General features: G+C 59.7%; 2 protein-coding genes across 4 annotated transcripts; one reads left to right on the top strand and one right to left on the bottom strand.

Moving 5' to 3' along the window:
* Window positions 1-50: 50 nt before the first annotated feature.
* On the bottom strand, window positions 51-27,171 carry OBSL1 (obscurin like cytoskeletal adaptor 1). 3 transcript variants are annotated; one of them, XM_073878185.1, is made up of 21 exons: window positions 25,302-27,171; window positions 23,004-23,273; window positions 22,667-22,918; window positions 22,246-22,548; window positions 21,765-22,061; window positions 20,519-20,791; window positions 19,055-19,327; window positions 18,134-18,406; window positions 14,941-15,213; window positions 14,008-14,283; window positions 13,646-13,933; window positions 13,186-13,461; window positions 12,126-12,395; window positions 11,707-11,979; window positions 10,448-10,714; window positions 9,578-9,690; window positions 8,960-9,116; window positions 8,637-8,798; window positions 8,222-8,326; window positions 7,642-7,911; window positions 51-186 (listed from the first exon to the last, which is right to left on the bottom strand). In XM_073878185.1, the coding sequence occupies exons 1-21, from the start codon at window positions 26,662-26,664 to the stop codon at window positions 149-151; spliced, it is 6,072 nt and encodes a 2,023-aa protein (XP_073734286.1). In that variant the 5' UTR covers window positions 26,665-27,171; the 3' UTR covers window positions 51-148. The 3 variants fall into 3 exon arrangements, with proteins under 3 accessions (XP_073734286.1, XP_025746817.2, XP_025746806.2); XM_025891032.2 differs by lacking the exon at window positions 51-186 and adding an exon at window positions 6,811-6,939 and having other exon boundaries at window positions 25,302-27,170; XM_025891021.2 differs by lacking the exons at window positions 51-186; window positions 7,642-7,911; window positions 8,222-8,326; ... (8 more) ...; window positions 14,008-14,283; window positions 14,941-15,213 and adding an exon at window positions 17,430-17,717 and having other exon boundaries at window positions 25,302-27,163.
* On the top strand, window positions 589-6,544 carry TMEM198 (transmembrane protein 198). The gene is made up of 5 exons (XM_025891045.2): window positions 589-717; window positions 1,035-1,239; window positions 3,536-4,111; window positions 5,176-5,378; window positions 5,756-6,544. The coding sequence occupies exons 2-5, from the start codon at window positions 1,074-1,076 to the stop codon at window positions 5,891-5,893; spliced, it is 1,083 nt and encodes a 360-aa protein (XP_025746830.1). The 5' UTR covers window positions 589-717; window positions 1,035-1,073; the 3' UTR covers window positions 5,894-6,544.
* Window positions 27,172-27,239: the final 68 nt, after the last annotated feature.

Genomic DNA, 27,239 nt, shown 5'->3' with positions numbered 1-27,239 from the left:
CCAAGAGGGCGGGCCCGCTCCCTCCCCACCGACACCGCCCTGGTCGAACTCCCCTGCGCCGCGCTCCGATCCTCCTCCGTAGGGCGCAGGGTTCCAGCGCTCCGCGCGGGAGCCTGGGCCGCGGCCGCCGCTGTCCGACGTGTCACTGCTAGGTCCCCGCCCCCGGGGTGGGGTCTCGGGCTCCAGCTACCGGAGACGGAGCAGAAGGGGGAGGTTAAAGGGGAAGGACCCCCCGGAAGTGCCCCCTCCTCAGTGCGGGTGAGGGAAATGCCGGGGGCGGAGTCCCCTGCCTCCCCGGCGTGGTTGGTGCGTCCCGGGTGACGTCAGAAGCAGCCCGCCCCTGCCTGGGTGGTGCGCCCTGAGTGACGTCAGGAGCAGAGGCCGGAGCTGTCCATCAGCACCAAAGGCCGCGGGCGGGCTCAGGGCATGGGGCCGCGGCTCTGGGGCAGCCCGAGCCCCTGCTCCTGCTCCTTTCCCTTTCCCAGGCCCAGCCTGAGTCCCCAGACTCCGCGGGACTGGAGTGCCAGCCGGTGTTGGAGGCGGAGCAGCGACGCCGCCGCACGGAGACCAGTCGCTCCGGCCCAGCAGCCCCCTTCCCCGCACGGCGGACTTTTCCCGGACCCCAGTCCGCTGGGGCCTCTGGCGCTCCACAACCCCGGACCCTCGGGCCCCTGCACGGCCTCTTTCGCTCAGAAGCTCAGGTCGGCTCCAGCCCAGGTAGATCTTGGACAATCCCAGATTTGGCCGCCCACGGAGGAGTCTCCTGGCTGCCTCCTTCTTACCGGCAGCACACTGCCCTCCTCTTCCCTCAACCCAGTGTCCCTTTTAACTTCTTCACCCCAGCCCCTCCTTTAGCCAGGCACTTTGTTTCCCTTTGTCTTTTGCTCCACTTCAGAAATGCTTCCAGAGCTGCATGATCTGGGCACCACTCCTTTGTCCGCTGGTGTCCTTGCCTGGCTCTCCCATTCCCATTCTTGCCCCTATCCTGGTGGAGACCCAGGACTCCTCCTTGACCCCAACTTCCTCTCTGTCAGGCTGACCTGGGAGGGTGACTCCCTTCCATTCCCAGCACTATGCCAGGCACTGTGGCGACACTGCGGTTCCAGCTGCTGCCCCCTGAGCCAGATGATGCCTTCTGGGGTGCACCCTGTGAGCAGCCCCTGGAGCGCAGGTACCAGGCACTGCCGGCCCTCGTCTGCATCATGTGCTGTCTGTTTGGAGTCGTCTACTGCTTCTTCGGTGAGACCCCTATCTCATTCCTCATCTGGGCTCCCCACTGTTTCCCCAAATTATTTCTCTAGGCACCCCAAATCTTCTCTAGAACATCACCACCACCACCACCACCACCATCACCACCGCTACCACCACCACCATGAATAGTTATCTCTTTCTTTCATCCCACACATGTTCATGGATCATCTAGACTCTGGATCCTAGAAAACACAGGTTTTTTAATTAGGCATGCTTGAATTTGAAACTGGCTCTGTACCTTACTAATTGTGATACCTTAGCACATTAACCTGTCTGAGCCTCAGTTTTCTCATCTGAACAGTGGGGACAATGATATTTGTCTCATATAGGTTGTTGTGAAAATAGTAGACACTCAGTAAATAATAGCTATTGTGGTGAAGATGTGTTTGGGTCACTGTGCTAGGCAGGCACTGAAAATATTTAGCAAGGTGATTGAACATAGTCCTTTACCACAGGGCATATTGTCCAGTAGGGGAGAGACTTCTGGAACATTCACCCCGTAATACATGTTAGGGTGGGCTAGATGGTAGTCACATACATGGAGATAGCCTACAAGGCAGGCTCTAGTAATCAGGGCTGCTGTGAACAGTTGTAGAGGATAGGCACTGTACAAGGGAGTTCAGTTGAATAGGTAGCTGGGGGCTGAAATCCAGCCCATGCTCCACTTGCCAAACTCTAGGCCTTGGCATGGGCTGCTTTGCCTAGAGGAAGACACGACTTTTTCTAATTTGCTCAAAGGTGCTAGATGGGCTAGTGGAGTAAGTGCCCAATGACTATAGCAAGAGCTACAGGATTTCAGAGAGGGGAGCAAGCTCGATGGGCTGGGGGTCTCCAGGGGGAGCATTATAGGCAACAGGAAGAAGCACAAAGGAGGCACGGAGGTCTGGATTCCAGGCTGGGCAGAGGTGTCATGAGACTAGTGCTCTGCAGCCTCTCTACCTCCCCCTAGAATGGTGTGTAGTAGGCACGGATGGGAGCCAGATGGTCCCTCCCCTTCCACCCACAAACTCGAGGCTGAACAACTGCAGAATGAGCAAGAGGAAGTGCCCTTCTAAGGGTTCAGGACACATTCTCGGTCTCCAAGGAGTCTGTCACCTCATGCCCTCCACTACCCATACCCATTCCCTCTGCAGTTGCTCAGTGCAACCGGACACTCCCTCTTCTGGGCTTTCCTGCCACCCTACCCTCCTTGGATGCCCTCACTCCCAGGCTCTTGGACTCTGAGCACTTTTGTATGCCCTACTCCTCTTTCTAACCCCAGAGCCTCCTGGACTCTGATGCCTCCCCTCAGTCCTAAAACTCCATCTCCTCTTTACCAACTTTCTCTTTGGAGCTCCCTGACCCCTTGACCTCCATCTCTGACTTCCATCTACCCAACTGTTCATATCTACAAGTTCCTCACCATTCCAGGTACTCTTAATGGGTATAACTTGCATTTTGCTGAAACTCCATGAGCACTGTTTCCCCTTGTAATCCTCTTTGACACCCTATGACCCTAGTGATCCCCAACCACCTTGTTATCTCATTACCTCCCAACCCTCTGTCTCCCTCTATTACTCCTAACACTTTGATCCCTATGATGCCGTTGTGTGCCCCTCCCCCACCATGATCTCCCATTTCTCTCGCCTCAATATTACCCCCTCTCAGAAACCCTTTAATACCCTCAATGATTCCATGTCTGTCAATTCCCCTGCTTGCAATGACCTCATCTTCTGGAACCCTTCCCCAATAATCCTGCTTCTCCATTCTCTTTGTTGTTTTCTAATAATGTCATATCTCTGAAGCCCTGTGACCCCTCAAAGACCTCATCTTTCTGAACCTGTGTGACCCTCATCTCTCAAGTTCTTTCTGACTTCTGAATCCCTCATGTCTTTGAACAGTCCCTCCCAAGGCCATGATGATTCTAATTGCTGATCCCTTGTGACTCCAGTGACCAATCTCTCTGACCCCTCTGATTCCAAAGATCCTAATGACCCTATCACTGATTGACTCTTGACTCCAATGGTTTATCTGACTCCTCTGACCCTCAAAGACCCAATGCTCATCTCAATCACTCTATCTCTCTGTTTTCCCAGTGACTCCCAGTGACCTATCTCTCTGACCTGCGTTGACCTCAGTGGTCCCATCACTGATACCCTCAGGACCCCAGTGACCTCCCCAAGTCTCTGATCTTAGTGTCCTCCTCCTGGTTCCCCTGTGATTCCATATCCATGAACCCTACAATCTCCTGCCTGGAGCCCGGTGACCTCATTTTGGCCCCTCACTAGCCCTTGTTCCCCTCCAGGTTACCGCTGCTTCAAGGCAGTGCTCTTCCTCACTGGGTTGCTGTTTGGCTCGGTGGTCATCTTCCTGCTGTGCTACCGAGAGCGGGTGCTGGAGACGCAGCTGAGTGCCGGGGCAAGTGCGGGCATCGCACTAGGCATTGGGCTGCTCTGTGGGCTGGTGGCCATGCTGGTGCGCAGCGTGGGCCTCTTCCTGGTTGGGCTGCTGCTCGGTCTGCTGCTCGCTGCTGCCGCCCTGCTGGGCTCCGCGCCCTACTACCAGCCGGGCTCCGTGTGGGGCCCGCTAGGGCTGCTGCTGGGGGGCGGCCTACTCTGTGCCCTGCTCACGCTGCGCTGGCCCCGACCACTCACCACCCTGGCCACCGCCGTGACCGGTGCTGCGCTCATTGCCACGGCCGCCGACTACTTTGCCGAGCTGCTGCTGCTGGGGCGCTATGCGGTGGAGCGCCTGCGCGCCGCCCCAGTACCTCCCCTCTGCTGGCGCAGCTGGGTCCTGCTGGCACTTTGGCCCCTGCTCAGCCTGATGGGCGTTCTGGTGCAGTGGCGGGTGACGGCCGAGGGGGACTCCCACACGGAAGGTGAGAGGGCACAGGCCAGGGTGGGCGAGAGAGAAATGAGCGGCGGGGGATGGGTCGGGGGGGCGGGGAGGACGGAATGGGGTGTGGGGGAAGAAGCTGTGCACATCAGCGGCCAAATAGGGTTGGAGAGCTGACCTGCTCAGGGTCTAGCAAGGCAGGACCTCAGCCCCACCCTTCATTCTGCAATAAGGTATAGGGGGCTGCGTGGGGTCTGTGGCAAGCTCATTTCAGGCACAGGGGATCCAACAGAAAAGGTCCCTGCCCTCATGGGATTACATTCAGGTGGAGGGAGACAGGAAACAGAATGCAAACAGTAGATAATTCCAGTTCTGGAGTCATATGAAAGAGATATGCAGGGCAACGTGAACAAGTGACTTACAGAGGCTATTATAGATAGGGTGGTCAGGGAAGGCCACTTGGAAGAGGTGACATTTAAGTAGAGTGCTGAAGGATAAGAGGCCACATGCAAAGAGCTAGAGAAGAGGGAGCGGCAAGGGCAGGTCCCCAGAAAGGAAAAGCTTGGCTTGCTGAGCAAGTGGGCTGGAGTGTGGTGGGTGGAGGCATGCCATTTGTGCGGGCCTTGTGGGCCATGATGAGGACTCTGGATTTTACCAGGAAGGCAATGTGCTACTCCTGCAGGTTTAAAGCAGGGGGGATATAATCTCATTTAGGGTTTGGGATGCTCACTCGCTGCTGGTAGAACACATCGGGGAGGGCAAGTGTAGAAAGGCAGACCAGTGAGAAGGAGACAGTAGTTGTCTGGTTGAGAGAGGATGACGTCTGGTTTACGTGAGTCACCTGGCGCTCAGGATGGGAAAAGGGATTAACAGCTAGAGAGGGAGTACTTAGGAGTCTAGGAATCTTCCATATGACCCTCGGAAGAAAAAAACAACCGCAAGAAATCCCATCTGGGAGGTGGGAGACCAGGAAAGGAAGGGGGAGTGGGAGGTCACAGACGAAAGGAATCTGGAAGCCTGGAGCCCTTGGGTAGGGAGGCTTGGGGAGGCTTGGGGGAGACAAGGCACGAGGGCCTGTGAGACCCTTCTCTGCCCATCCCCTCACAGTGGTCATCAGCCGACAGCGGCGACGAGTGCAGCTGATGCGGATTCGGCAGCAGGAGGAGCGCAAGGAGAAGCGGAGGAAGAAGAGACCCCCTCGGGCACCTCCCAGAGGCTCCCGGGCTCCTCCAAGACCTGGGCCCCCTGACCCGGCTTATCGGCGCAGGCCAGTGCCCATCAAACGCTTCAACGGAGATGTCCTCTCCCCGGTGAGCACCCTGAGCCTCTCTAGCCCGAACGGGGAAGGGAATGTGGCAGATTCTGTCCCAGCCAGACTGGGCCTTCCCAAGGGGCTGATCACACTATCTAGAAGGCCTGGCATTTGTCTACCTATTGTGACCCCTGCCCAACGAGCCTGAGGGGTCCAGCTCTAGGATTGGGGGAAAGGTGTCCTGAGTATATTAATGAGGTATGGTAGGGGGTAGGGTCTCAGGGCTGTGGACTCCGGGTGTGGTGAGGTCCCAGGCCTAAGGCAGTCTGGGCTGAGTCTCAGGCTGTGGGCTGCAGGGATAGGATGTCTGCCTGAGGTGGCCTTCTGGGCAGGGTCTGCAGTACCTCTCTCATGCCTGTCTTTACTCTCCCACAGAGCTACATCCAGAGCTTCCGGGATCGGCAGACGGGGAGCTCACTGAGCTCCTTCATGGCCTCGCCCACAGATGCGGACTATGAGTATGGGTCTCGGGGGCCACTGACGGCCTGCTCAGGGCCCCCCGTGCGGGTATAGCAGTCCTGCTGCTCCTGCCCACCTAGACTCTTCGGTCACCAGCTCTGCCAGCTTGGGGAGGCCTGCTGGACCACCACCCAGCCCGCCTGGCCTTGTGGCCTTTGGCTGTCCCTCTCCCCACCCTGAAGAGGGCTGGCCTGGCTACCGGGAGGGAGAACCTGTCCCAGGCTAGCCCTGGCCTAAGGGGAAAGCCTCCTCCCAAGCTCCAGAGGGGCTCCTGAGGGATGCGGGGTGTGAGCCCCATTGGGGTGTGCTCAGGGTTGTGAGCGTGTTGCCTGTGTGTGTGTGTGTGTGTGTGTGTGTGTGTATGGAGGGGTGGGCTTGGAGGGGACACTGGGACCCTTGCCTTAGATTTCTGATTGGTAGGGCTTGTCTAAGGTTGGCCCTGCCCCTCCTCTCCCACCGCTGGGGTCCCACAGGCCACTCTCTTGCATGTCAAAGTGGAAGAGGTCTGCCTTCCTTCCCCATGGCTCCACCTCTCAACCAGACTCATCTAAGGCTTCTTGTCCTTGTCCATGGGGTAAACGGCAGCACCCCTCACCCTGGTCCCCTGTCCTCTGCAAAGCCACCAGCCTGAGGGCAGTGGCAGGGGAGGGGGGTGGGGGGTGCTGCTCTGGGCTGGGGTAGGGAGAGGGGCTGGGGGAGGGGGCTTCAATGCACGGTGCATGTCTGGTGTCTGTCATGCCACCCTGGACACCTCATGCTTCTGTCTCCCCTCACCCCACCCTGTTTTACATATTTTATAAATGTGCCAAACTGTGTGGCTTCTGCCAGGAGTGGTGGTGGTCTTCAGTGGCTGGCACTTTCAGCGGCTACACTGGAAGCGCTGCAGCCTTTGGTGTCCTGTGTCACTTACTGCACAGGGGCCCCAGGCAACTTCCGCCCTCCTACATCACACAAAGAGCCAGGGAAAAGGACTGTACCACTTTATTGTCTCCCAACACCTCTGGTTCCCCTGCCCCCCCCACCCCTGCCCAGGGTACGGGCACACGCCTTCCAAGCTGTCCGAGGGCACCTGCCTGGCCTGGTTCGGTCCTCCTAGCTACCTGCAGAGGAATGACTCGGCGTGGGGTTGGGGAGAGAGTGGGCACCACCGTCCTCTCCCCTGGCAGAGCCTGGGCACCCACACAGGAAGAGCTGGGTCCTCACCCTCTGCCCCACCCTTTCTGGGCCTCTGTCTGGGATGTCTGTGGGCACAGGAAAACGGGTCAGCCCCCAGTTAGGGGTAGGGCAAGGCATGAAATGCAGGAGGGTGGGGCATCTGTATGTGGAAGAGGAAGGAAATGGGACTAGCTCAGGAGCCCTCTGCTCAGACCGATGTGGAGCTCGCTGGGATGGGCAGAAGCCATCTGGGCAGAGAGCAGGAGCGGGATGAGAGGCGGGGGGGTGGGGCACAGACCAAGGGACCAGTAGGTGGGAAGGAGAGGAATTAGGGTACAAATGGGGCATTCAAGAGAGACAGATGTGGCCCAGAGGCAGGAGGGAGTGAGAAGCCTGAACAGGAAAGGGCATAGAAAGGTGGGAACAGCTGACCTGAAGCAAATGGTTCCTGTGGAGAACACAGGGCTCCCTCCTCTCCTCAGCCCCTCCCCCACTCCCCACCTCCCTTGCGCCCCAGAACCAACTGGCCATCCCAAGTCCCGGCAAACCTCTGGTAGGTGTGTCTCAGCCCCCCAGCTCCCAGGCAACCCCTCCTTCCTGGTCAGCCAGCCTGTCCCTCTGACCTCTGCCCAGTCAGCTTCACTCACCCTCTACCAGCAACCGTGTGTGGGCGCTGTCCTGGCCGGCCTGGCAGCTGTAAGTGCCCTGGTCCTCAGGTCGCACGTCATGGATGACCAGGCTGTGGGTGGGGCCGTGGCTGCGCAGCTCATACTTGTCTCCCGGGCACAGCTCGACCCCCTCCCGCAACCAGCACACGTGGCCCCCCGAGCGGGACACAGTCACCTCCAGCACAGCCCTGCGGCCGATGAGAACCGTCTTTTCTCGAGGGGGGCGGCGGCACATCTGGAGAGGCAGTGCTGGGGGTGAGGACGAGGGCTTACGTTAACAGGGACACGCAGGGCCCCCAGGAGGAGAGACGCATCTTCCCTCCCCCTGCAGCCTCCACTCCTGGTCTCAGATCTCTGTGGTACCAGCCCGTTCCTCTCTACCCCTACCCCCAAAGTCTCCTCCTCCCCAGGAAACGCACTGCCCTCTGTGACCCTCCCCAGAAGAAGAGTCCCTCGAGGAAGGGAGGTGGGGAGGCAGCGTTCCCAGGACCAGTTGCCAGCCTGCCAGTCCCCGGGGGAGATGATGCCCACTCCCTACCGTCCCTCCCCAGTTGCTTACCCTCTACCTCCAGCTGAGCCACGGACTGGGCGGGTCCCGCCTGGAAGCGGACCTCACCGGCGTCCTCCGGGCGCAGCTCGCTCAGCACCAGAATATGTTTCTTCCCTGGGGAGGTGAGGGAGGCGCTAAGCGAGGCAGGAGCCGCAACTGGGGAATGTTCAGGGAGGAGGGTGGGCCGGTTTGGACGCGGCAAATGTGCGCTGGGCTGGGCGGAATTGGGATGCCGAAGGGAAAGAGGAGCGGTCTAGGACCGAGGGCTCAGAGCCGGGGGCCCGGCAAAAACCGGGAGACGGCTCTTTGGGCTATGGGGCGGGGCCCATCGAGATGGAGGCGGGGCTTGTCCTAGTAGGGAGGGGTCTGTCTGAGCCAGGGGCGGGGAAGCAAGGGACCAGAGTAGGAGGAAAGTCCGCCAGACCTTCCTGTCGGATGCGGACGTGGCCTCCAGGTCTCAGCGGACGGCCTCCGAGCTCCCAGCTCCCCGTGGTCTCGACCTCCGACACGGTGCACTCGAACGTGGCGCCGTCACCTTGGCGGGCGCGAACCGACCGGAGCTCGGAGAGTACAGACACGTTGCGCTCTGGGGAGGAGCGGGAGGCGTGAGGTGGGGCGGGGCGGAGCCCGACCACGCCCACTCCCCCGCCTTTCTCTCTGGAGGCACCGGAGTCTGTTCCGGGCCAGTCGGGTCCGCAGTCCCCGCGCCCACAGCGGTGCCCAGCCCGGGAAGCGCCCCGAACCCACCGCGCACGACCAGGCGGACGGGCCCGGCGCGAGCCGTCCCCACTGCACAGCTGTAGGTCCCGGCGTCCAAGGGGCCGCAGCGCCGCAGCTGGAGAAGGCGACGCGTGCCGAGGGCCTGGAGCCGGAGCCGAGGGCTGGGGGTGAGCGGGCGCCCGTCCTAGGGGCGAGAGTTACAGAGGGTCAGGGTGCACTCGGCTGGACACAGGCAGCCGCGGCCCTGGGAGGCGGCGGCGCCCTCTGTTGATGTCAAGCGGTTTTGAGGCGCGTTTGTGCTTTCCGGGCTCTCAAGCCGGGATCTGGCTGTCCCAAGCCTTCCGGGCCTCGCCAGGAGCCAGGAGCCTCGTTGGGGCGGTGTACCCCTTGGAGAAGTTAGGGCCCTACCCCTTTTGTCTGCCCCTGGGCAGCACTTCACCCCACTGAGCCTCAGGCTCCTTAGCGGTAACACTGAGATAGCAAAACCTACCTCATAGGGCTCTTGTAAGGATTAGAGGGTTAAGTGTTAAGTAAATGTAAATCTGAGCACAGTGCCAGGCACATCTCTTCAGTGAATATTAGTTGTTTCCGTTTGGGGCATTATTATTACTGTCCTTATGCCGCCAAGGTACGCTGGGCTCTGACCTTCTCCCAGGTGACATCAGCCAGAGCCTGGGAAAGCTCGCACTCCAGTGTAGCTGTGTCTCCCTCGGTCACCTCTAGGTCCTGTGGCCCTCGCACAATGGTCACTGGGGCCTCTGCGAGTGGGAGAAGGAAGACACACTTGAGTACAGGGCTCAGGGGTGGACACATTTAGGAGAGATGATCAGAAGAGGCCACTAGTGAGGGGGGGAATATGCTAGGACAAGTGGTCCAAGTGGGATGCTGGTCAGTGGAGGACATGACAGGGCCACAGGAGTCTATGGGACAGGAGTGGCCAGCTGGGGGTGTCAGTGGGGGACATGCTGGGGCTACAGGGGCCTGGGGGGGCGACCAAAGCAGAGATGCCAGTGGAGTCACCCAGAGGCAAGCATGGTCAGTGGGGACCACACTTGGCTGAAATGGACAGGTGACACTGGCCAGTGGGGGACATGATGGGTTCAGAGGGCAAGGGGTGGTGTGGTCAGTGGGGAACACGGTGGGCTGGACAAATGGGGGGACACTCAAGCAGAGCTGCTAGTGGGGTCACCCTTAGGCAGTTAGTGGATCACTGGGACTGGAGGGGCCAGAGGGGCCCACTGAGGCAGGCAGTGGGGGTCACAGCAGGCAGGTGTGGTCAGTGGGGTCACGCTCAGGGCGGTCTGTGGGGCCACGGTCAGGCAGGCAGACAAAAGGGACCACACTGGCACAGGCTTGTTCGTGGCCGCACGACCAGTGGTCCACAGGGACCGGAGGGCCAGTGGGGTCATGCTGGATGATCAGATGGGTCAGAGGAGCCACACTCAAGCAGTAGGGGGATCAGCAGAGTCACACTCAGGGCAGTCAGTAGGCAGGCAGCGGGCCCAGAATCCGCACCTCTCACAGTGAGTCTGGCTGCACAGCGCAGGGAATCCACAGTGAAGGAGATGCAGCCCGAGTCGGCCAGGCCCAGGCCGCTGAGTACCAGGCGGTGAGTGCGGCTCTCGGCATGCAGGTGGCATTTGGGCCCTGGCTGCAGCCGCACTCCACCCCGGGCCCACTCCCCAGTCACACCCTCCTGGGACAGCTCCAGCTGGAAGGTGGCACTGCCCCCCTCAATGATGGTCACATCCTCCAGAGGCCGTAGCACCCTTAGCTGCTTTGCTGATTGGGGCAGATGGGGAGAGAGGGAGAATGAGGGCTCCAGCTCTGGGCAGGGGTTTTGAGGGCTCACACACCCCCTTGGCCCTGCCTGTACCACCCCTAACACCCAACCTGAGCTCCTATGGAAAGAAGCCCAGAACCAGGGTACAGGGAGAAAGGAGCGCAGCAGGCCAACTTGGGGGGAGGGGCTTGTTGCTGTTAGGGGAGGGCACACATGAAGGGGATGAGCTGTGGTTAGAGGGTTGAAGAGTCTGGGTGAGGAGGGATTCTGTGACACCGGAAGGAGCACAGAAATTGAAGTCAGATATGCTGGGATTGGACCCCAGCTCTGCCACGTAGTTTGTGTGCTGTGTGACCTCTCGCAAACTGCTTGACCTCTCCGGGCCTTAGTTTTCCCAATTCTACAAGGTGAATAGCACTGAGACGTGGGTTTATTGTGATTAAATGAATGAAATAAATTAGAAGAGAATACATATCAGCAACAGCAATCATGTACCAAGCTCTGTGTGGGCATTTTTCATGTTATCTCCATTCCCAAAGACCCTTGAAGTAGGGATCGGCCCCATTCTTAAGAAGACTTGGCTCAGAAAGTTTAAGTAATTTGCATGAGGTCTCACAGTTAATAGAAAGCTCTGGCTTGTGGGGTGGGGTTGCTCTTTGCCAAATGGGCCCGTGTATCCTGGGGCGTGTGAGCAAGGGATAATCACGGCAGGTCTTTCTGGGGTATAATATTTATGTTTACAGCAAAGCCAACGTGGACATGTGGAACGGAATGCAAAATCCACACGGACTTCTAGGGTACATAGAAAACACTAGAAAAGGAAAGTTTTGCTTTGGGCAGGCTGCTTCAGGTCACACTTCTGGAGGCCAGGCAGGGCTGACTTGCCTCAGTGGTGAGGGGCACTTTGGTGGGGGTCTGAGGGGCCCTGGGCCAGCCAGGAAAAGCTGCGCCAGGGGGCGGGCGATGCATTAGGAGAGGACAGGGCACTCACGCCTCACGCTGAGCCTGGCCAGGGTGCGATCGTGGTGGCTCTCACAGCCGTAGGTGCCCTGGTCGGCCAGCACGATGCCGTGGATGAAGAGGCGGTAGACGTGGCCATCCTGGGCCATGGACATACGAGAGTCATGGGGTAAGGGCTCCCCACCTCGCACCCAGCGCACGGCCCCTGCTGCACCCACTCGGCCCGTCTCCACTTCCAGGCACACGTCCTGCCCCTCCTCGGCCCGCACATCTTGCAGGCGCCGCAGGAAGAGCAGCTCCATTTCTGGGGAGGAAGGGGGAGGGGGTCATGGAGCCTGACACCCTGCTCCCTGGCCGATGATCCCGGGGCAGACGGACAGGTCTGCTAGGGCCAGGGTTGGGTGGACAGGGACAGGAGCCAAGACCACTTCATCCCCATCAGGACCAGACCTCGAACGTGGAGCCGGGCGCTCGTGGCCGTGCCCCCTGCTCGGGCAGTCACGGTCCCCGCGTCGTCGAGCTGGCAGCGTCGGACGGTCAGCGTGCGGCTCAAACCACTCTGGCCTAGCTCTACCTGGGGCCCCGGAGTGACAACAGCCCCGTTGCGTAGCCAGGTGACCTCGGCGTCTGGTGGGGAGACTTCACACCGGAACGTGGCATCATCCCCCTCGTGGACGGTGAGTGGTGTCAGCTCTGAGACCAGCTTTGCCAGTGGCGGTTCTGGGCGGGGGAGGGGGGGGTCGGGCAGTGAGGTGGGCTGTGTCTTTCCCTCTCCCTCTTTTTCATCCTCTTCTGGGGTACATCTCCCAGTTATTGTGAAGATCTTTCCTGAGGACCATGGCGGGTGTCCCAAAGGACAAGATGCCAGCTCCCTGCCCCTCCTAGCCGCCACCTCTCAATCCTGGTCTGCCTCTGACTCCCTAACAGATCATTTATCATGGACCCTATCTTATTTTTTTTAATGTTTTATTTATTTACTCATGAGAATCAGAGAGAGAGAGAGAGAGAGAGAGGCAGAGGCAGAGGGAGAAGCAGGCTCCCCGCCTAGCAGGGAGCCCGATGCGGGACTCGATCCCAGGACCCCAGGATCATGACCTGAGCCGAAGGCCGACGCTTAACCATCTGAGCCACCCAGGCGCCCAGACCCTATCTTATTTAGCTGTCACCGCAGCCCTATAAGACAAGCACCATCTCCCCACTTCAGAGCTGGGGCTCAGAGAGGTGGAGCAACTTGCCAGTGTCACACCCTCCTGGCAAGCAGAACCCAGATCGGAACTGGGGTGGGCTGACTCCAGAGCCCCTGCTTTTAACCACTGGGCTAGGCCTCCTTCTATAGAGACAGTTCCTGAAAGAAGGAGGCCTGAACCCTCGTCCCAGTAATAGTTGTGCATGCATTGGTTAGAGCCAGAGGTAGCAAGGAGGGGATTGGGGGCTGAGGGGGTCCCGGGACAGTGCAGAGGTGTGGTATTTGGGGTGCCAGGGCCCACAGGGTATGAGGGCGCGCTGTTACCTTCCACGCTGACGAGGAAGATGCGGCTGTCCTGGGGTGTGTCGCACAGGTACTCCCCAGCGTCCCCGCTCCGTGTCCCCCGCACCCGCAGCACCTGCCTCGCCCCGGCCTGCTCCAGCCGCACCCGCCCCTGGCTCGCCAGTCGCTCCCCGTCCTTGTACCAGCGCACAGGGCCCCCCGGCCCGGAGAGGTGCACCACCAGCTCCAGGTCCCCGCCTGGGGTACTGCGAACCCTCGTCTGGGCTGCCTCGGGGGCCACCACCCGCACGGGGGGCTCTGTGGGGTCAGAGTGGGGTGTCACTGGGAGGGAGAGGCCGAGGGCTATGAGAGGGACAGTGGGAAGCAAGATGCCGAGAGACGTGGGTGAGGGATGGATGAGGCATGCTAGAGAAGTCGGGGGGAGACTCATACGGGTTTGGGGGTGCAGCTCTCTCAGGCCTTCTGCCCAGGCCACACTTACCAGCCACTCGGACAGTGAAGCTGAGGCTGGGGGCCCCCGGGGCTGTCGCGAATTGGCAGGTGTAGAGGCCAGCGTGGGCCAGCTCTGCAGCCCGGATGCAGAGGATGCGGCGGGGGCCCTCAGCATGGAGCTCCAGGCCCTCACCCTCCTGCACGGGGCTCCCGTTGTGACTCCAGAAGACCAGGGCGCCAGCCCGGGACAGTTCACAGCTCAGCACCACCGGCTCCCCAGGGGCCACACAGAGTGGGGCAGGGGCTGCCTCTGGGGCGAGGAACTGGACTGGGGGCTCTGGACAGAAAGAGGAGCATGTCGGCTCGGGCTTACTACCCCCACCCACACCCAGGCTGGCAGGACACACCCACCAGCCAGGCTGACATTGAAGGTGACAGCTTCGTCACGAGTCTCGCACACATACTCCCCGGTGTCCTCGGGCTGGGCGTGGGGCAGGGTCAGGGTGCGAGCAGGCCCCTTGGCTCCCAGCTGCAGCGTGTCCGATGCCTCCACCTCCAGCCCATTCTTGTACCAGCGCACCTGGGACCCGGCAGGGGCCACCTCGCAGCGCAGCTCCACGCGCCCCGGGGCCCCGAACTGCAGGTCCAGGGAGCGGGCTGCTGGGTGCACAATCCTCTCTGGCGGGGCTGGCGGACAGACGGAGGAAGCGGTGCTCAGGCTCAGCCAGCAGACCTCTCTACCTGACTCACCCCCTGGCTTCTCAGCCCTCTCTCTTCCCGGCGCAGCTCTTGGGACCGGGGTGGCTACCATCCATGCGCACCTGCTGTGTGCCAGGTGCTGCACTAAGCGTACTGAAGCTCTTGGCACAGTTACTCCTGACGCTCCCTAGGAGAGCACCGATGTTGGCTTCACTTTACAGATGAGGACTTGAGGCCTCTTTAGAGGAAAGTGACTTGTCCAAGGTCCCATGGGCAGAAAGAGGTAGACGCAGACCTCGCTGGCCCCAATACACACCCCTCCCTAAGTCGCCCCCACTCCGTACCCCTTTTCCCTGCTTTCCCTCTGGTGTACTTATCATCACCTATCGGTTGTCTGTCCATCCTCACTAGAATTCGAGCTCCATGAAATCAAATTCTAGTGGAGAATTGGAGGTTTGCTACTCTGTCAGCATTCAGAACAGCACTGAGCGCATAGTAGTTGCTCAATAAATATTTGATGACTGAATGAAAGCTCCTAAGGGGGCAGGTGGGGGGAGCCCTAAGATGCAGGAAATGAGAAGGTTGGATGTCTGTCCCTTAGACCCCTGCCTCTCTAGCTCCCCAGGATGCCCAGAGACTGCCCACCTGTGACGGTGACAGTGAAGAAGGCTGAGTCATCTACGGCGTCACACACGAACTCGCCCCCCTGCTCGGGCTGGGCGGCAGGCAGCACCAGGCGGCGGTGTGGCCCGTCGCTCTCCAGCACCAGGGCCTCGCTCTCCTCTACCTCCAGCCCGTCTTTGTACCAGCGCACAGGGGCATCCTCCCGGGACAGCTCGCACATCAGCACCACGCACTCCAAGCTCACGGCGATCAAGGTCACCTCATCCCGGGGGTATATGATGCGCACTGGGGGCTCTGCAGAGTGGGGTGATCACAGGCTGTCACAAACTCACCGTCGGCCTCCCTGGCAGCAAGAAGTTCCTGTCGTTCACAATAATAAGAGTGATAAGGATAATCATAACAAGGAGTGAGAGGTCCAGGGCCTGCTCTCTGAAATTCCTGGGGCCAGAGGTGTGACAGAATCCCGAATGCTTCAGATCCCAGAAATGCTGCATTTATCAGAGATCACATACCTGCTCCTCCCAGCACCCTCTGGGGCACCTCCCCCCGCCCCATCAACCTCACTAACATTTCTGCGGTGTAACCTGTGGATATACTCAGTCTAAGCATGATAATTAAAGAATAGACATCGTTCCACAGCAGTTAAGCTCAGATTTTACTAAATGACTTTGAATAGCCAGCTTGCAAAGAGACTTTTGATGTTAACTTTTTTTTTTTTTTTTTTTTTTTTTTAGATCAGAATCGTTAAGAGATCCTGGATCTGTAATAGCAAATGCTTACTATTTCCTAACGTTCCAGAACAGCCCTAAGCACTTTACATATTGAACCCTCACAGCGATCCGAAGAGGTAGGGTATGGGTTTATCCCTGTTTTCCAGACGAAGAACTTGAGGCACAGAGTGATTACCCAACCTCTTTAAGGTCACAGCTGGCTACACCTGTTCTGGGGCAGGGGCGGGGAGAACAGCCATCTGTGAAAGGGAGGCTCAGACTCTGCGAGCACTGGTAGGGATTGCAAGCCAAGGCGGGCGGAACTCAGTAATGATTTTTGCATCTGTGCACAAGACTTGCCAACACCTGTCTGAGAATTCCCCAGGGATGCTAAACACTGATTCTGGGAGTTCATTTCCAACTGCTCCAAACCGGTCGCTCCCCCACAGAAAAGGAGCTATGTCAGCACTGGAAGTGACTGGTGCACTGAGTCCGAGCCTGCCCGTGCTCCCATGCACCCTGGACGTCTCTCAGAATCTTCTAGGTTCCAGGACACTTTTAGAGCTCCTTTAACATTTAGCCCCCTAGTGGCGAGGCTCAGGAACTGGTAGCTTTCCGGTCCCACTGTTTGCCGAGGCACGCATGGGCCGACGTGCTCACCAGCACACACACAAGTCCTCTGCTTCCACCACCCACCTCCCTAACGGCTTGTTCTAAGAGTCTAGAGGATGCGGGCTGGTTCTCTGGGGCCCTCGCAAGGCTGGCAAATTGCAGAGGAGTGGCTGCCTGAGGTGGGGGGAGGTGATGGGGGCAGTCGGGTGAAGACAGGGTGCAGTGATGGGGCCGGGGGGGGGGGTCTGCACAGCTGTGGGACCTCAGCTTGGCATCAGACTTGATTCTCCCTGGCCCAAAGCCGAGGCAGTGCTTGTGTCAACTTCGCCGTGAAGAATCTGGTGTTTTGTGGGGAGGCCAAGTGTAGGCTGAAATGTGTGTAGCTGTCATTATGTCTGGCCGGAGCTTGAAGGGCCTCACTACAGGACAGAACGTGTGCAGAAAGGCCTCTTTGGCTTTGTGGCTTGTGTGTGCCAGGCTGCACTATCTGGAATGCAGGGAGTGTGTGGGGGGGGGGGGGGCGGGCTAAGTAGCTCAGCCTGGACTGAGGCATCACTCCTGGGCCAGGGCAGGGGACAGGGCAACAAGACAGTGCCAGGTGCAGGACGGGCACTCCAGTGAAGCCAGCAGGGTTCTTCTGTGCCCGCCAGAGCTGCCTAGGCCCTGCAACGCCCCTCCCCCACCAAGCCCCCCCGCCCCCACACTGGGATTGGCATCATGGGCTGCAGCCCCTAAGTTTCCAGCACTGAATGAACCCCCATCACTTCCATAGTCGTCCTGTGCTTTTCCAGTTTTGAACAGTCTCCCCTCTCCCTTCAGTCCACACCTGACCCCGCTTAGCTAACTCAGCCCCTGCCTCAAGTATCCAGTTTGAAGGCACTTCCTGCCTGTGCACAAGGCCAGCCGCCACGCGGCCTTGAGCTCCCGCCGCACCCTATCACAACACCGGACAATCCACACTCTAAGATCCTCTAACGTGTCTGGCTTTCCTGCCAGGCTGTGCACTCCTGGAGAGAAGCGAGCATGTCTGTCTGCTTGCCACTGGGGGGGTCCAGACCCAACCCAGGGCTGGCTCCTACAGGTGGCATGGTGACTTTCTCCAAAGCCCTCCCTGACTCTCCTGTTCTCCTCTGTTGAGCCCTCTGCTCTTGTCCTTCACAGCACTTGTCACGAGGTGTCCACTGTACATTTATTTGCGCATTTATTGGTTTAACACAGGGGTCGCAAACTCCAACGCCCACAGGGGCCAGGTAGGTAAGGTCAGTGGCGGAAGCAGTCTGGGGAGAGGCAAGGAGGCACGGCAGGGAGGCAAGGACCGAGGAATGCGGGCCCCGCAATATGGGGGTAGCTGCTACTCAGCACCAGCTGTTCGTCGCCATGGGGGGAAGCGGGACCAGAGCCGCCGGGTCTTCGGCTTTTTCAAGAGGATGCATAACTCCGGATTGTTATTTGAACTGTCCTGACTTTGGTAAGACTCTGCAGGCCAAACAAAACACATCTGTGGGCTGCATGGGGCCCTACGGACTGCCCGTTTGCGACCCCTGGTTACCAGCGGCCTCCCCAGCTAGACCGGCGGCTCTGGGAGAACGGAGCCCGCGTGTGTCCGCAGCCCCGGGCCCAGCGGCCGGCACGCAGGAAGTACTCGGCCAACGAGCCGATGGAGCACAGTTCTTCCTGGCGCCAGTGCCGGGGAGGAGACGGCTCCCCCGAACAGGGGCTGAACAGGGCCCCCCCCGCCCCCCCCCAGGTCTTTCGGGCAAGGAGCCTTGGTACAGGCCCCACGGCCCTACCTCCCTCCTCCCCGGCGAGCTAACTAGGGAGTCCGTGGCCAGCTCCCCTAAGGGCTCAGGACCGTCCTCCGGTGACCCGGGGCAGCTGGGGTGAGCCCACACCTGTGACAGTGACGGTGAACGAGGCCGACTCGTCGTCGATTTCACACAAGTACTCGCCGGAGTCCTCGAGCTGGACAGCGGGCAACACCAGGCGGCGGACCGTGTCCTCCTTCTGCAGGAGCAGCGCGGGACTCTCCACTACCTCCTCGCCGTCCTTGGTCCAGCGCACCTCGGCCCAGGGCCGGCACAGCTCACAGGTCAGCACCACGCGCTCCAGGCGCACGGCTGCCACGTACACCTTGCCGCTGGGGTACACGATCCATGAGGAGACGTCTGGAGGATGGGGACAGTCATGGCTGGGACCCACGGGCCCTGCTGCCCTCCCTCATCCGCGCCTGTTCCCTCCTCCTGGCGAGTGGGCCATGTGTCGCAGGAGAGAGCCTTCCCTCAGGTTAGGTCTCACTGGTGCTCGGACAGCCACGCCCAGCTGGAGACACGACCACGGTCACCAAAGCACATCAGAGGCATGGTGGCACAGTGGTGATGACGCTGGCAGCCTCTGCTAGAGAAACGTGCTACATTCTCGGGGTTGGGACAGGGACAGTATGGAGGGTGGGACCAGGGAGAGAAGGGTTGGGTGCCCAGATGGAGCCGGGGCCTCCCTTAGGCTCTTGAGAGCTTCTGAGCCCTCTAGGGCAGGGGCCCACCTGCCCTGGACCCTGCCCCGCCATACAGCTGCCATTCCTCAAGCTCCCCTTTGCTGGAGAACGGAGAGAGCAGAGCTTCCCTGGGAATCATGCACCCTGGCCAGTGTTAATTTTCCAGGCATTTTCTGTGGGTGACTGAACCTCAGGGTGCAGACCAAGGAGGGACCTGGGATCAGCCAGGGAGAGGGGAGCAGGGCCTGGGGACAGTGGCCCGGGGGGGTGAGAGCGTGACAGCTGCCCGGGTGGTATCCCACGGGCCTGCCTGGCGCCCCACCTGTGATGGTGACCGTGAAGTAGGCACGCTCATCTCCGGCGACGCACTGAAATTCACCGCCATCTGGGGGCTGGGCAGCAGGCAGCACCAGGCGGTGGTGGGGCCCTTCCTTCTCCAGGACCACAAAGTCACTCTCCTCCACCTCCTGCCCGTCCTTGTACCAGTGCACGGGGGCGTCTTCTCGGTCCACCTCACAGGTTAGCATGACACACTCTGAGGTTATGGCGTGCACGAACACGTGCTCCTGGGGATCCAGGATATGCACCGGGGGGTCTGGTGGGGAGCAGAAACCAGGTCACACAGACACCCCCCCCAACACACACAGAGGAGACCGCTTCCTCCCTGGGGGACCCTGGGAGGGTTGAGGGCCATGCTGTGCAGGGTGTCTGGAGCAAGAACGTGGGGGTACTGAGTGCATGGCGGGTGAGGCAATGCAGATCCTGTGGCACCTGAGGGCTCCCTGAGTTGGGTCTCCAGCGGGTCAGAGGTGGCTCGGTGGGGACATGGTTGGGGGAGGCACAGATAGCCTCTGTCTTGGCTGAGGGGAGGTCACCATCATGGGCCCCATCCGGGCCATGCCTGCTGCTGGTTTTACAAGGGAGCCCCTGGAGCACTGGCCCCAGGATGGGCAGGGGGCGGGAACGACTTAGCAGTGCCACCGTGAGACAGCTGCTCTCTACAGGTAGTAAGTTCCCCATCACTGGGGGCATGTAGGCAGTAGCTGGACGACCTCCTAGCAACAGGGTTGAAACAGAATTTCCATTCAAAGTGGGAAGATGAGCTGAATCAGGGGTTCCCAAGCTGCCCTCCCAGAGTGGATCCCTAGGCTCTACCGTGGACAGCCTGGCGCTAGAGGTCTGGGGGGCCTGGGCATATGTATGTATAACAAGCTTCCAGGGTGGTTCTGAAGCAGCCAGAACATGGACTGGCTTGAGAACCACTGGGCCACTGCACTTAAAGCGTCCCTTTGCCCCGGGCCACCTGAGGCAGGAGGGTAAGCACAGACCTGGGTGTGAACCCAGCTATGGTGTTTGCTGGCTGTGATAATGGGTAAATCCCATCTCTCTGAGCCTCAGTTTCTTCCTCTGGGAACTGGAGATCTATTCCTTCTTACCCAGTTGTGAAGATTACATGAAATGGTATATATGCGAAGCATTTTGTATAACGTTTGGCTCATGGTAGGTACCCAGTGAATGTTAGCCCCCGTTTCTCCTTCCCTTTTGTTTACGTTTTGTTTCCCTACCCCCTACCCAGAGCAGGGTATGAGGAGGGCAAGTATGCTGGCGGGTGTTGGTGGAGGGAGGACTTAGAAGCCAGAACAGAATAATTTGAATACATGTCCCCTGGCCCACTAGGCTCTCCCCAGAAGGGACCCCCCCCAAGCAGACACTCCAAGGGACGGGGCTCACGTGGCCCCTAGAGTCAGCCTCAGCTTCAGGAGCCCAGACCACCACAGTTGCTGACCTCGGACGGTGACACTGAAGAAGGCGGAGACCCCCTCCGTTCTGCACTCAAACTCGCCGCTGTCCTGGACCTCGGCCGACGGCAGGATCAGGCGGTGTTTGCGCCCATCCATCTTCACCACTAGCGACTCGCTCTCCTCTACCTCCTGCCCATTCTTGTACCAGCACGCTGGGAAGTCCACCCGGGAGAGCTCACAGGTCAGCACCACCCGCTCCGAGGTCGTGAAGGTCAAGGACACCTTGTCCTCGGGGCTCAGGATGTGCACCGGGCTCTCTGTGTGGGGAGAGGCGTGGGCACAGGCAGCACTCTCGTCACGCTCTGCCTGGGATCAGCACCCCTCTCTGCTGCAGGGGGGGGGGGTGCCTCCATCAGGCCACACAACTGCTGTCACTGTCAATGCATTTGTTGGGATTTAAAAAAAAATCATCTGGGGCTTACACACCAACTCTCAAGCGCAACGGCTTTAGTGTACAGAATTCCTAGGGAATCTGCTGAAAATGCAGGTTCTTAGGCCCCACACACGCATGCAAGGGCCAGGGAATCTGTCTTATCAACTAGCCCTCCAGGCGACTCTGATGTCAGGGATCCCCGTTTGCATTCTGGAAACGCTACTCTGGTTGCTGGTTCTTATTCTGCCCTCCCCCTAGGATGCCGGCAGCTGACCACCTCCGGGCCCTGTGCTTGGGCACCAAGGAACTCCTCGATGGGCCCTACAAACTCTGGCGATGGTGAGATGGCAAGTGCCACATGTCCCTGCACTTTCAGATGCCCACCAAGAACCGTCCACAGGTGGCACAGGGTTGAGTCTGGAGCCAGCCTGCCTGGCTTCATCACCCAGCACTACCGCTCATTAGCTTGGTGATTCTGGGCAAGTCACTTAACCTGTGACTCAGCTGCTCCATCTGTAAAATGGGGTAAGAGAAGAGCCTACCTTACAGGGCTGTTGAGAGAACCGTGTTAATGAATACAATGTATGTGAAATGATTAGGGTTGTGCCCAGCACATAGGAAGTTGCTTTGATAATGTTATCGATTATAGGAAGCAGTCTGGGACTAGGAACCAGGGTCTGTGTCTTGGAGATAACAAATGTGACAGAATTCCATCAACCACAAAGTGCTCCAGAGAATGTGGCTACGAAGCTGATGAAGATAGTAAGGAGTCTCCTCTACATTGCACGTAGGCTGAAATGGGCCTTCTGCGTCTTGACCCTATCTATCTGTCCACCCTGGTCCCCACCAGCACCGACCTTGGATGGTGAGGGCGGCTGAGTCCTGCACACCGGGGCAGCTGAAGCCAACCAGGGCCCCGCTGTGCTGGTGCTTGACGGCTCGCAGGAGGAGTCTGTGCTGCAGACCTTTCTGCTCGATCCGGTAGCACAGGGCCCCGGGCTCCACCTGGCCCTCTGGCTCGTGACTCTTGAGTTCTTCCCCATTAAGGAACCAGGTGCCTTGGATGATGGTGGAAAGATCCAGGGAGAAGACTGCATCTTCCCCGTCGTATACCTGGACATCCTCCAGACCGGCCACCAGGCGAGCTGTGGGCACTGTGATGGGGACGGAGTGTGGCCATCAGAACCAGACGGGCGGCAGAGCGCAAGGGTGTGCAGGCGGAAGGTACAGAGGTAGGTACGGAAGGTACAGCAAAGACTGGGGGAGGGAGGAGAGAGGATGGGGAGGGCCCAACTGGGGTATGGCCGCCGCAGGCCAGGGCCGACAGCACTGACTCACCGAGGTGAGCGGACCCGTGGAACACAACATGGGGGCTGCGGCCATGTTCGCTGACCGTGCAGACGCGGAAGCGGTAGTCGCCCTCGGAGGGCACACAGTCTCCTGGGACCTCCACGGCTCCGGCTTTCTCGATGCTGAAGCACTGGATCCAGTCTTCGGAGCCCACCTCCTGCCGCTCCAGCCGGTAGATGAAGGGGGTCTCAGGGGCTGGTTCGGGGGGCTTCCAGGTCAGCAGGACTGTGTTCTTATGGCCCTTGAACATCTCTGCCAACACGGGGGGTCCCGGGGGGCTGTGCTTGACACCTGGGACAAAGGCAGGGTGTGCATTCCAGCCCTGCTCCAGCCTCCCTGCAGCCCTCCCACCCTGAGTCCGCCTCTGGCATCTGGTCGCCCTCCTGCCCACGGGCTCTCATGCCCTCACATTTGACTCTGAGCAGAGTGGTGGTACGGGAGTTGCCCAGGCTAAAGGTGACCTCGCCAGCATCTTCTCGGGTGACCCCTGGAAGGACCAGGGCGTGCATGTGGCCAGAGCTGCTCTGGCAGGTGGTCGGCAGGTCCTCCCCGTCGCGGCTCCAGCGCCCCTCGACCCCAGCTTCTTGTGTCTCCACCAGCAGCACCGCATTCTCTCCCTCTAGGACGTCCAGCTTCCGGGGCAGCCGCTTCAGAATGGGCCCTGAGATACGCACGGGAATCGTTCAGCCTGGGGTCTGGGCACCTGCATGCCTCAGCCCGGGGAATCCTCCCACTGGCCACCCCACCTTTGACTGTCACGTTGGCCACGGTGCGCACCCGGCCCCGCATCTCGCACAGGTAGACGCCGTCATCATCTGCCTTCAGCCTGTGGATGATGAGGCGCCGGACAGTGCCCTCCTCGATCTGCTCGTACTTGCGGCACGGCAGCAGCCTCTGGTCCTCGCGGAACCAGGCCGTGGGAATGCGAGAGTTGGGCACTTTACACTCCAGCACGGCAATCCCGTGCTCCCGGCCTTCCACGTCCTGCAGGGGCCTGGTGAAGCGGAGGCGGGGCTCTGTGCAGAGGGGAAGAGACAGAAGAAGGCTCTGGAAGGGGCCCGGCCAGGGTAAGGACTCCTTATATCAACTGCCTAAACCCACAGTAGCTCCTGCCATTTTTCTCCCGGGGCCTGCAGGTATTCTGGAATCACAGAAAAACCACTGGAAGGGAAGTCAGATGGCCTAAGTTCTCATCTGACCCTGACACTCATCAACCACATCACCTTGAACAAGGCCATTTTAGTGATCCTGGGCCTCGGTTTCCTGACTTTATTATTTTTAAAAAATACTTATTAAAAAAAATAATTATTTATTTATTTTAGAGAGGGGGAGAGACAGAGAATCCTGAAGCAGACTCCCCACTGAGCACAGAGCCTGATGCGGGATGTGGGGCTTGATCCCAGGACCTTGAGATCATGACCGCAGCCAAAATCTAGAGTCGGCCGCTCAAGTTTCCTGACTTTAAAGTGGGGAAAGGGATGGAAGGGCTTGGATTACATCAGTGATTTTCAAGCTGTTCCCTGGGGCCCCTGAGGGCCCTACACAAATTCTGCAAGGGTCTGAGTCGAATTTCATTTTTAAAGTACTTTAGTCGTTTTCACGTGGATGGAGCTAGAGAATAGAATGCTGAGCGAAATAAGTCAGTCAGAGAAAGACAAATCCCCTATGATCTCACTCGTACGTGGAATTTAAGAAACAAAATAAACGTGCAAAGGGGGAAAAAAAGAGGCGGGGCGCAAACCAAGAAACAGACTCTTAACTATTGAGAACAAACTGCTAGTTACGGGGGTGGGGGAGGATAGGAGATGAGGATCAAAGGGTACAATACAATTATCCTGGTGAAAATACATACATAAATACATAAATAAAATGATTTTTAAAAGTACGATGAAAAATATATATATAAAAAAGTACTTTAGTCATTTTCAAAACTGCATTTTACGAGAAGAAAGCATGATGACGGAAATGACCGGTGAGTTATGAGGCCGCTGGAGTAGCATGTTTGTCCCACAGCTGTGGGAAGCTCTGCCTTCCCACTGGGCTTCTCTTTCCTGATGGTGTTAGTTAGTGAGGCCCCGGCGGGTTGGGGCACACCGGACCTCAGCACAGGGGCCACATGCCCGACTGAGCGCCAGGCAGGGCTCTGGAGATTTGCCAACTTTTCTTCCTCTGAGGGAACATGGTGGGTAATAACCAATGAAGGTATAATCCCTCGAGTTCTGATGAACTCTGATTACGGAGAGCTTTACCTTCCAGTGGGAGTTTGGGGTGGTTTTTTAAATCCCCCCTCTGGATTTTCTGTTTATGAGCACTGTAAGCATTTATGAGATACTGTTGATGACTCAACTTTGAAATAGGAATATCCTCTCGTTCACCTTCTTCTTTCAAACCTGGAGAGCATTTTCGAAACAGGGCATGTTTCCTCCCTCAAGCCTACCTTTGGTGTGAATCAGGAGTTTCTCAATGTGTCGCCTGCAGCCCCAGACTTGCCCACAGGGCTCACAGATGAGACCCAGTTATGAACGCAGCCTCGTCTTAAAACGTGTATATTCAATAAAATAGCACCCTGGTTCTCACTGATGGGCTTTATAAGTACACGGTATAAATCTGGACCTAGAAATTTACACCCATAAAATGTTCCTTATATCAGTCTTATATGTTGGGGCCCCACATGGGATTTCCGTTGAGGGAGAGGGGAGTAAAACAAAGAGGCTGAAATCCACGGGACTAGAAGCGCTCCCCCTTGGTTGGTCCATCAGTCACTCCTTAGGACTAGAAGCGCTCCCTCTTGGTTGGTCCTTCAGTCACTCCTTAAAGCCGTTTATCAAAGAGTCATTTTCCACCCTCGGCCTCAGTATCACTTAGGGGGTTTGCTAAGCAGTTCCCGGGTACCCTGGAGACCTACTAAATCCGAATCCCTGGGGGGCGGGAGGCGGGCAGGAAAAGGTATGTGATTAGTCAGCCTTCCCTCTCCCCCACCGTCTCCGGGGCAGCGCTGGAGGCCCCTCCCCAGGGCCCCGGGAGCCCCGGGGGCGCCGCAGTACCTTTGACGTGCAGCTGCACGGCACTGAGCGTCTGGCCGGCCGAGTTGCGCGCTGCGCACACGTAGAGCCCGCGGTCCTTGGCCTGGCAGTAGAGCACCTTGAGCACGAAACCGCCGTCGCGGTCGCGGTACATGAGGCGGCGGCGGTCGGAGAGCAGCGGGCGGCCCTCCCAGTGCCATTCGATCTCGGGCTCGGGCTTGCCCATCACGTAGCAGCGGAACTTGGCGTGCTTGCCCTCGTTCACCCAGAAGGTCTTGGGCGCGCACTTGAGCGGCTCCACCACGGGCTTGGGGGCCTCGTCGGGGTCCTCGGGCGGGTTTTCGGGGGGCTGGTGCACCTGCAGCAGCGCGCCGGCCTGCGTGTGGCCGTGCGCGTTGCGGGCGTGGCACACGTAGACGCCCGAGTCGGGCAGCCGCGCTGCCAGGATGCGCAGCGCTAGGCTCACGCCCTGGCCGCCCTCGGCGCGGCCAGGCTCGAGCGTGAAGTGGCCGCTGTCCCACACTTCGTCCAGGGCCATCCCGTCCTTCTCCCAGTAGAGCGCGGGCGCGGGGAGGCCCCCCACCTGGCACGTCAGCACCACCTGCGCCCCCCGCAGCACCCACTGGGACCGGGGCCCCGCCAGGAACACCGGGGCGCCCTCCCCGGCCCCGGGAGGCGGCAGCGGGTGCTCGGCGGGCTGGGGCTCGGGCTCGGGTGCCGGCGGCTCCAGCACGGTGACGGCGGCCGCCGCGTAGGCCTCCCCGGCCGCGTTGCGGGCGCGGCACACGTAGACCCCCGCGTCGGTGGGCAGCGCGCCGCTCAGCAGCAGGCCATGCTCGGCGCCGTCCGCCGGGAAGCTCACGCGCTCCGAGGCCGCCAGCTGCTGGCCGCCCTTCTCCCACACGACAGTGGGCGGCGGCTCCCCCAGGACCACGCACTTGAGCTCGGCCTCGGCTCCACTTACCACCCGCACGGGCCGCGGGAAGCGCAGGAAGCACGGGGGGCTCCCCTGATCCCCGGAGCCCGCCTTCATCGTGGCGGTCGCCGCCGGCCCGCAGCGGTGCGGGGGGAAGGGCGGGCGGCGGGCGCGCGGAGGCCCGGGGGCGGCGGCGGGAGCCCGCGAGGCGGGGCGCGGCTGGGGCCGGGGCGCGGGCACCCGCGGAGCTCCCCCCGCTTCCCCGGCCGCCCGCTCCGGGTTCGTCTCCTTACCCTCGGCCCGGAGCTGCGGCTCTGCGGCGGCGGCGATTCCCGGGCCCCGAGCCGAGGCGCTCAGGGGGCAGTCCTTCCTGTTTGCCTTTGCAGCGAGGGGCCCCGCAGCCTCCTCTGCCCGCGGCCTGGCTTCCTGCTCCGGAGAGCCTCTCTTCCCAGCCCCCTCCCACAGCATGGGCCTCTTTCCCCTCCTCCCTCCCACCTCCAGCCGCCAGGTCCCCAACCGCCGGCCAGGCTTGGGCCTGAGTGGCAGAGGCGCCTGCAGCTGCCAATCCCAAAAATATTCTCTGATGACACAGCTGGAGGGACAAGAGCCCAGACTGGCTCCTCTAGGCTAAGTTTAGAGCAGGCGGGACCACCTGCCCCCCACCCTAGCCCCAGTTCTAGCCCCAGCCCCAGCCCTTCCCCCCATGACTGGCCCAGCAGCTGCTTGGTTGAAAGGGGCCCCAGAAGGTCTGAGGGGCTGGCGCATTCTGTTCCCCCTACGAATAACACTTTTAGGAACTGGCAGACCCCAGCTCCCAGGCTCCTTGTCCCACCGGATGTCACCTTTGTGCTGGGTCCTGGGATGTGGCTCTGTGTGTGTGTGTGTGTGTGTGTGTGAGAGAGAGAGAGAGAGAGAGAGAGAGAGAGAGAGAGTCTGTGTGTGTGCAGGGGGAAGGGGTGGTATGTGTGGGTCAGGTCGCACGGGGTGAAAACCCTCACCAGCCCCCTCCCCCACATGCTTGGCAGGAGTGGGAGATAAGGCTC

Source organism: Callorhinus ursinus, unplaced genomic scaffold, assembly GCF_003265705.2.
Source record: "Callorhinus ursinus isolate GAN/ISIS: 27379988/994484 unplaced genomic scaffold, GSC_fseal_2.0 scaffold2, whole genome shotgun sequence".
NCBI lineage: Eukaryota > Metazoa > Chordata > Mammalia > Carnivora > Otariidae > Callorhinus > Callorhinus ursinus.
This window is presented reverse-complemented; position numbering and strand designations above follow the sequence as displayed.

What these genes read in the sequence shown, in the direction of transcription:
- TMEM198 (XM_025891045.2), top strand. Translation starts at nt 1,074, where the DNA reads ATGCCAGGCACTGTGGCGACACTGCGGTTCCAGCTGCTGCCCCCTGAG. An exon ending in AGTCGTCTACTGCTTCTTCG is followed by an intron (nt 1,240 to 3,535) that starts GTGAGACCCCTA and finishes GTTCCCCTCCAG; the next exon opens with GTTACCGCTGCTTCAAGGCA. An exon ending in GGGGGACTCCCACACGGAAG is followed by an intron (nt 4,112 to 5,175) that starts GTGAGAGGGCAC and finishes ATCCCCTCACAG; the next exon opens with TGGTCATCAGCCGACAGCGG.
- OBSL1 (XM_073878185.1), bottom strand. Translation starts at nt 26,664, where the DNA reads ATGCTGTGGGAGGGGGCTGGGAAGAGAGGCTCTCCGGAGCAGGAAGCC. An exon ending in CTTCACTGTCACCGTCACAG is followed by an intron (nt 14,284 to 14,940) that starts GTGGGCAGTCTC and finishes TCTGTCCGCCAG; the next exon opens with CCCCGCCAGAGAGGATTGTG. An exon ending in CGTCCGCATCCGACAGGAAG is followed by an intron (nt 8,327 to 8,636) that starts GTCTGGCGGACT and finishes TCACCTCCCCAG; the next exon opens with GGAAGAAACATATTCTGGTG.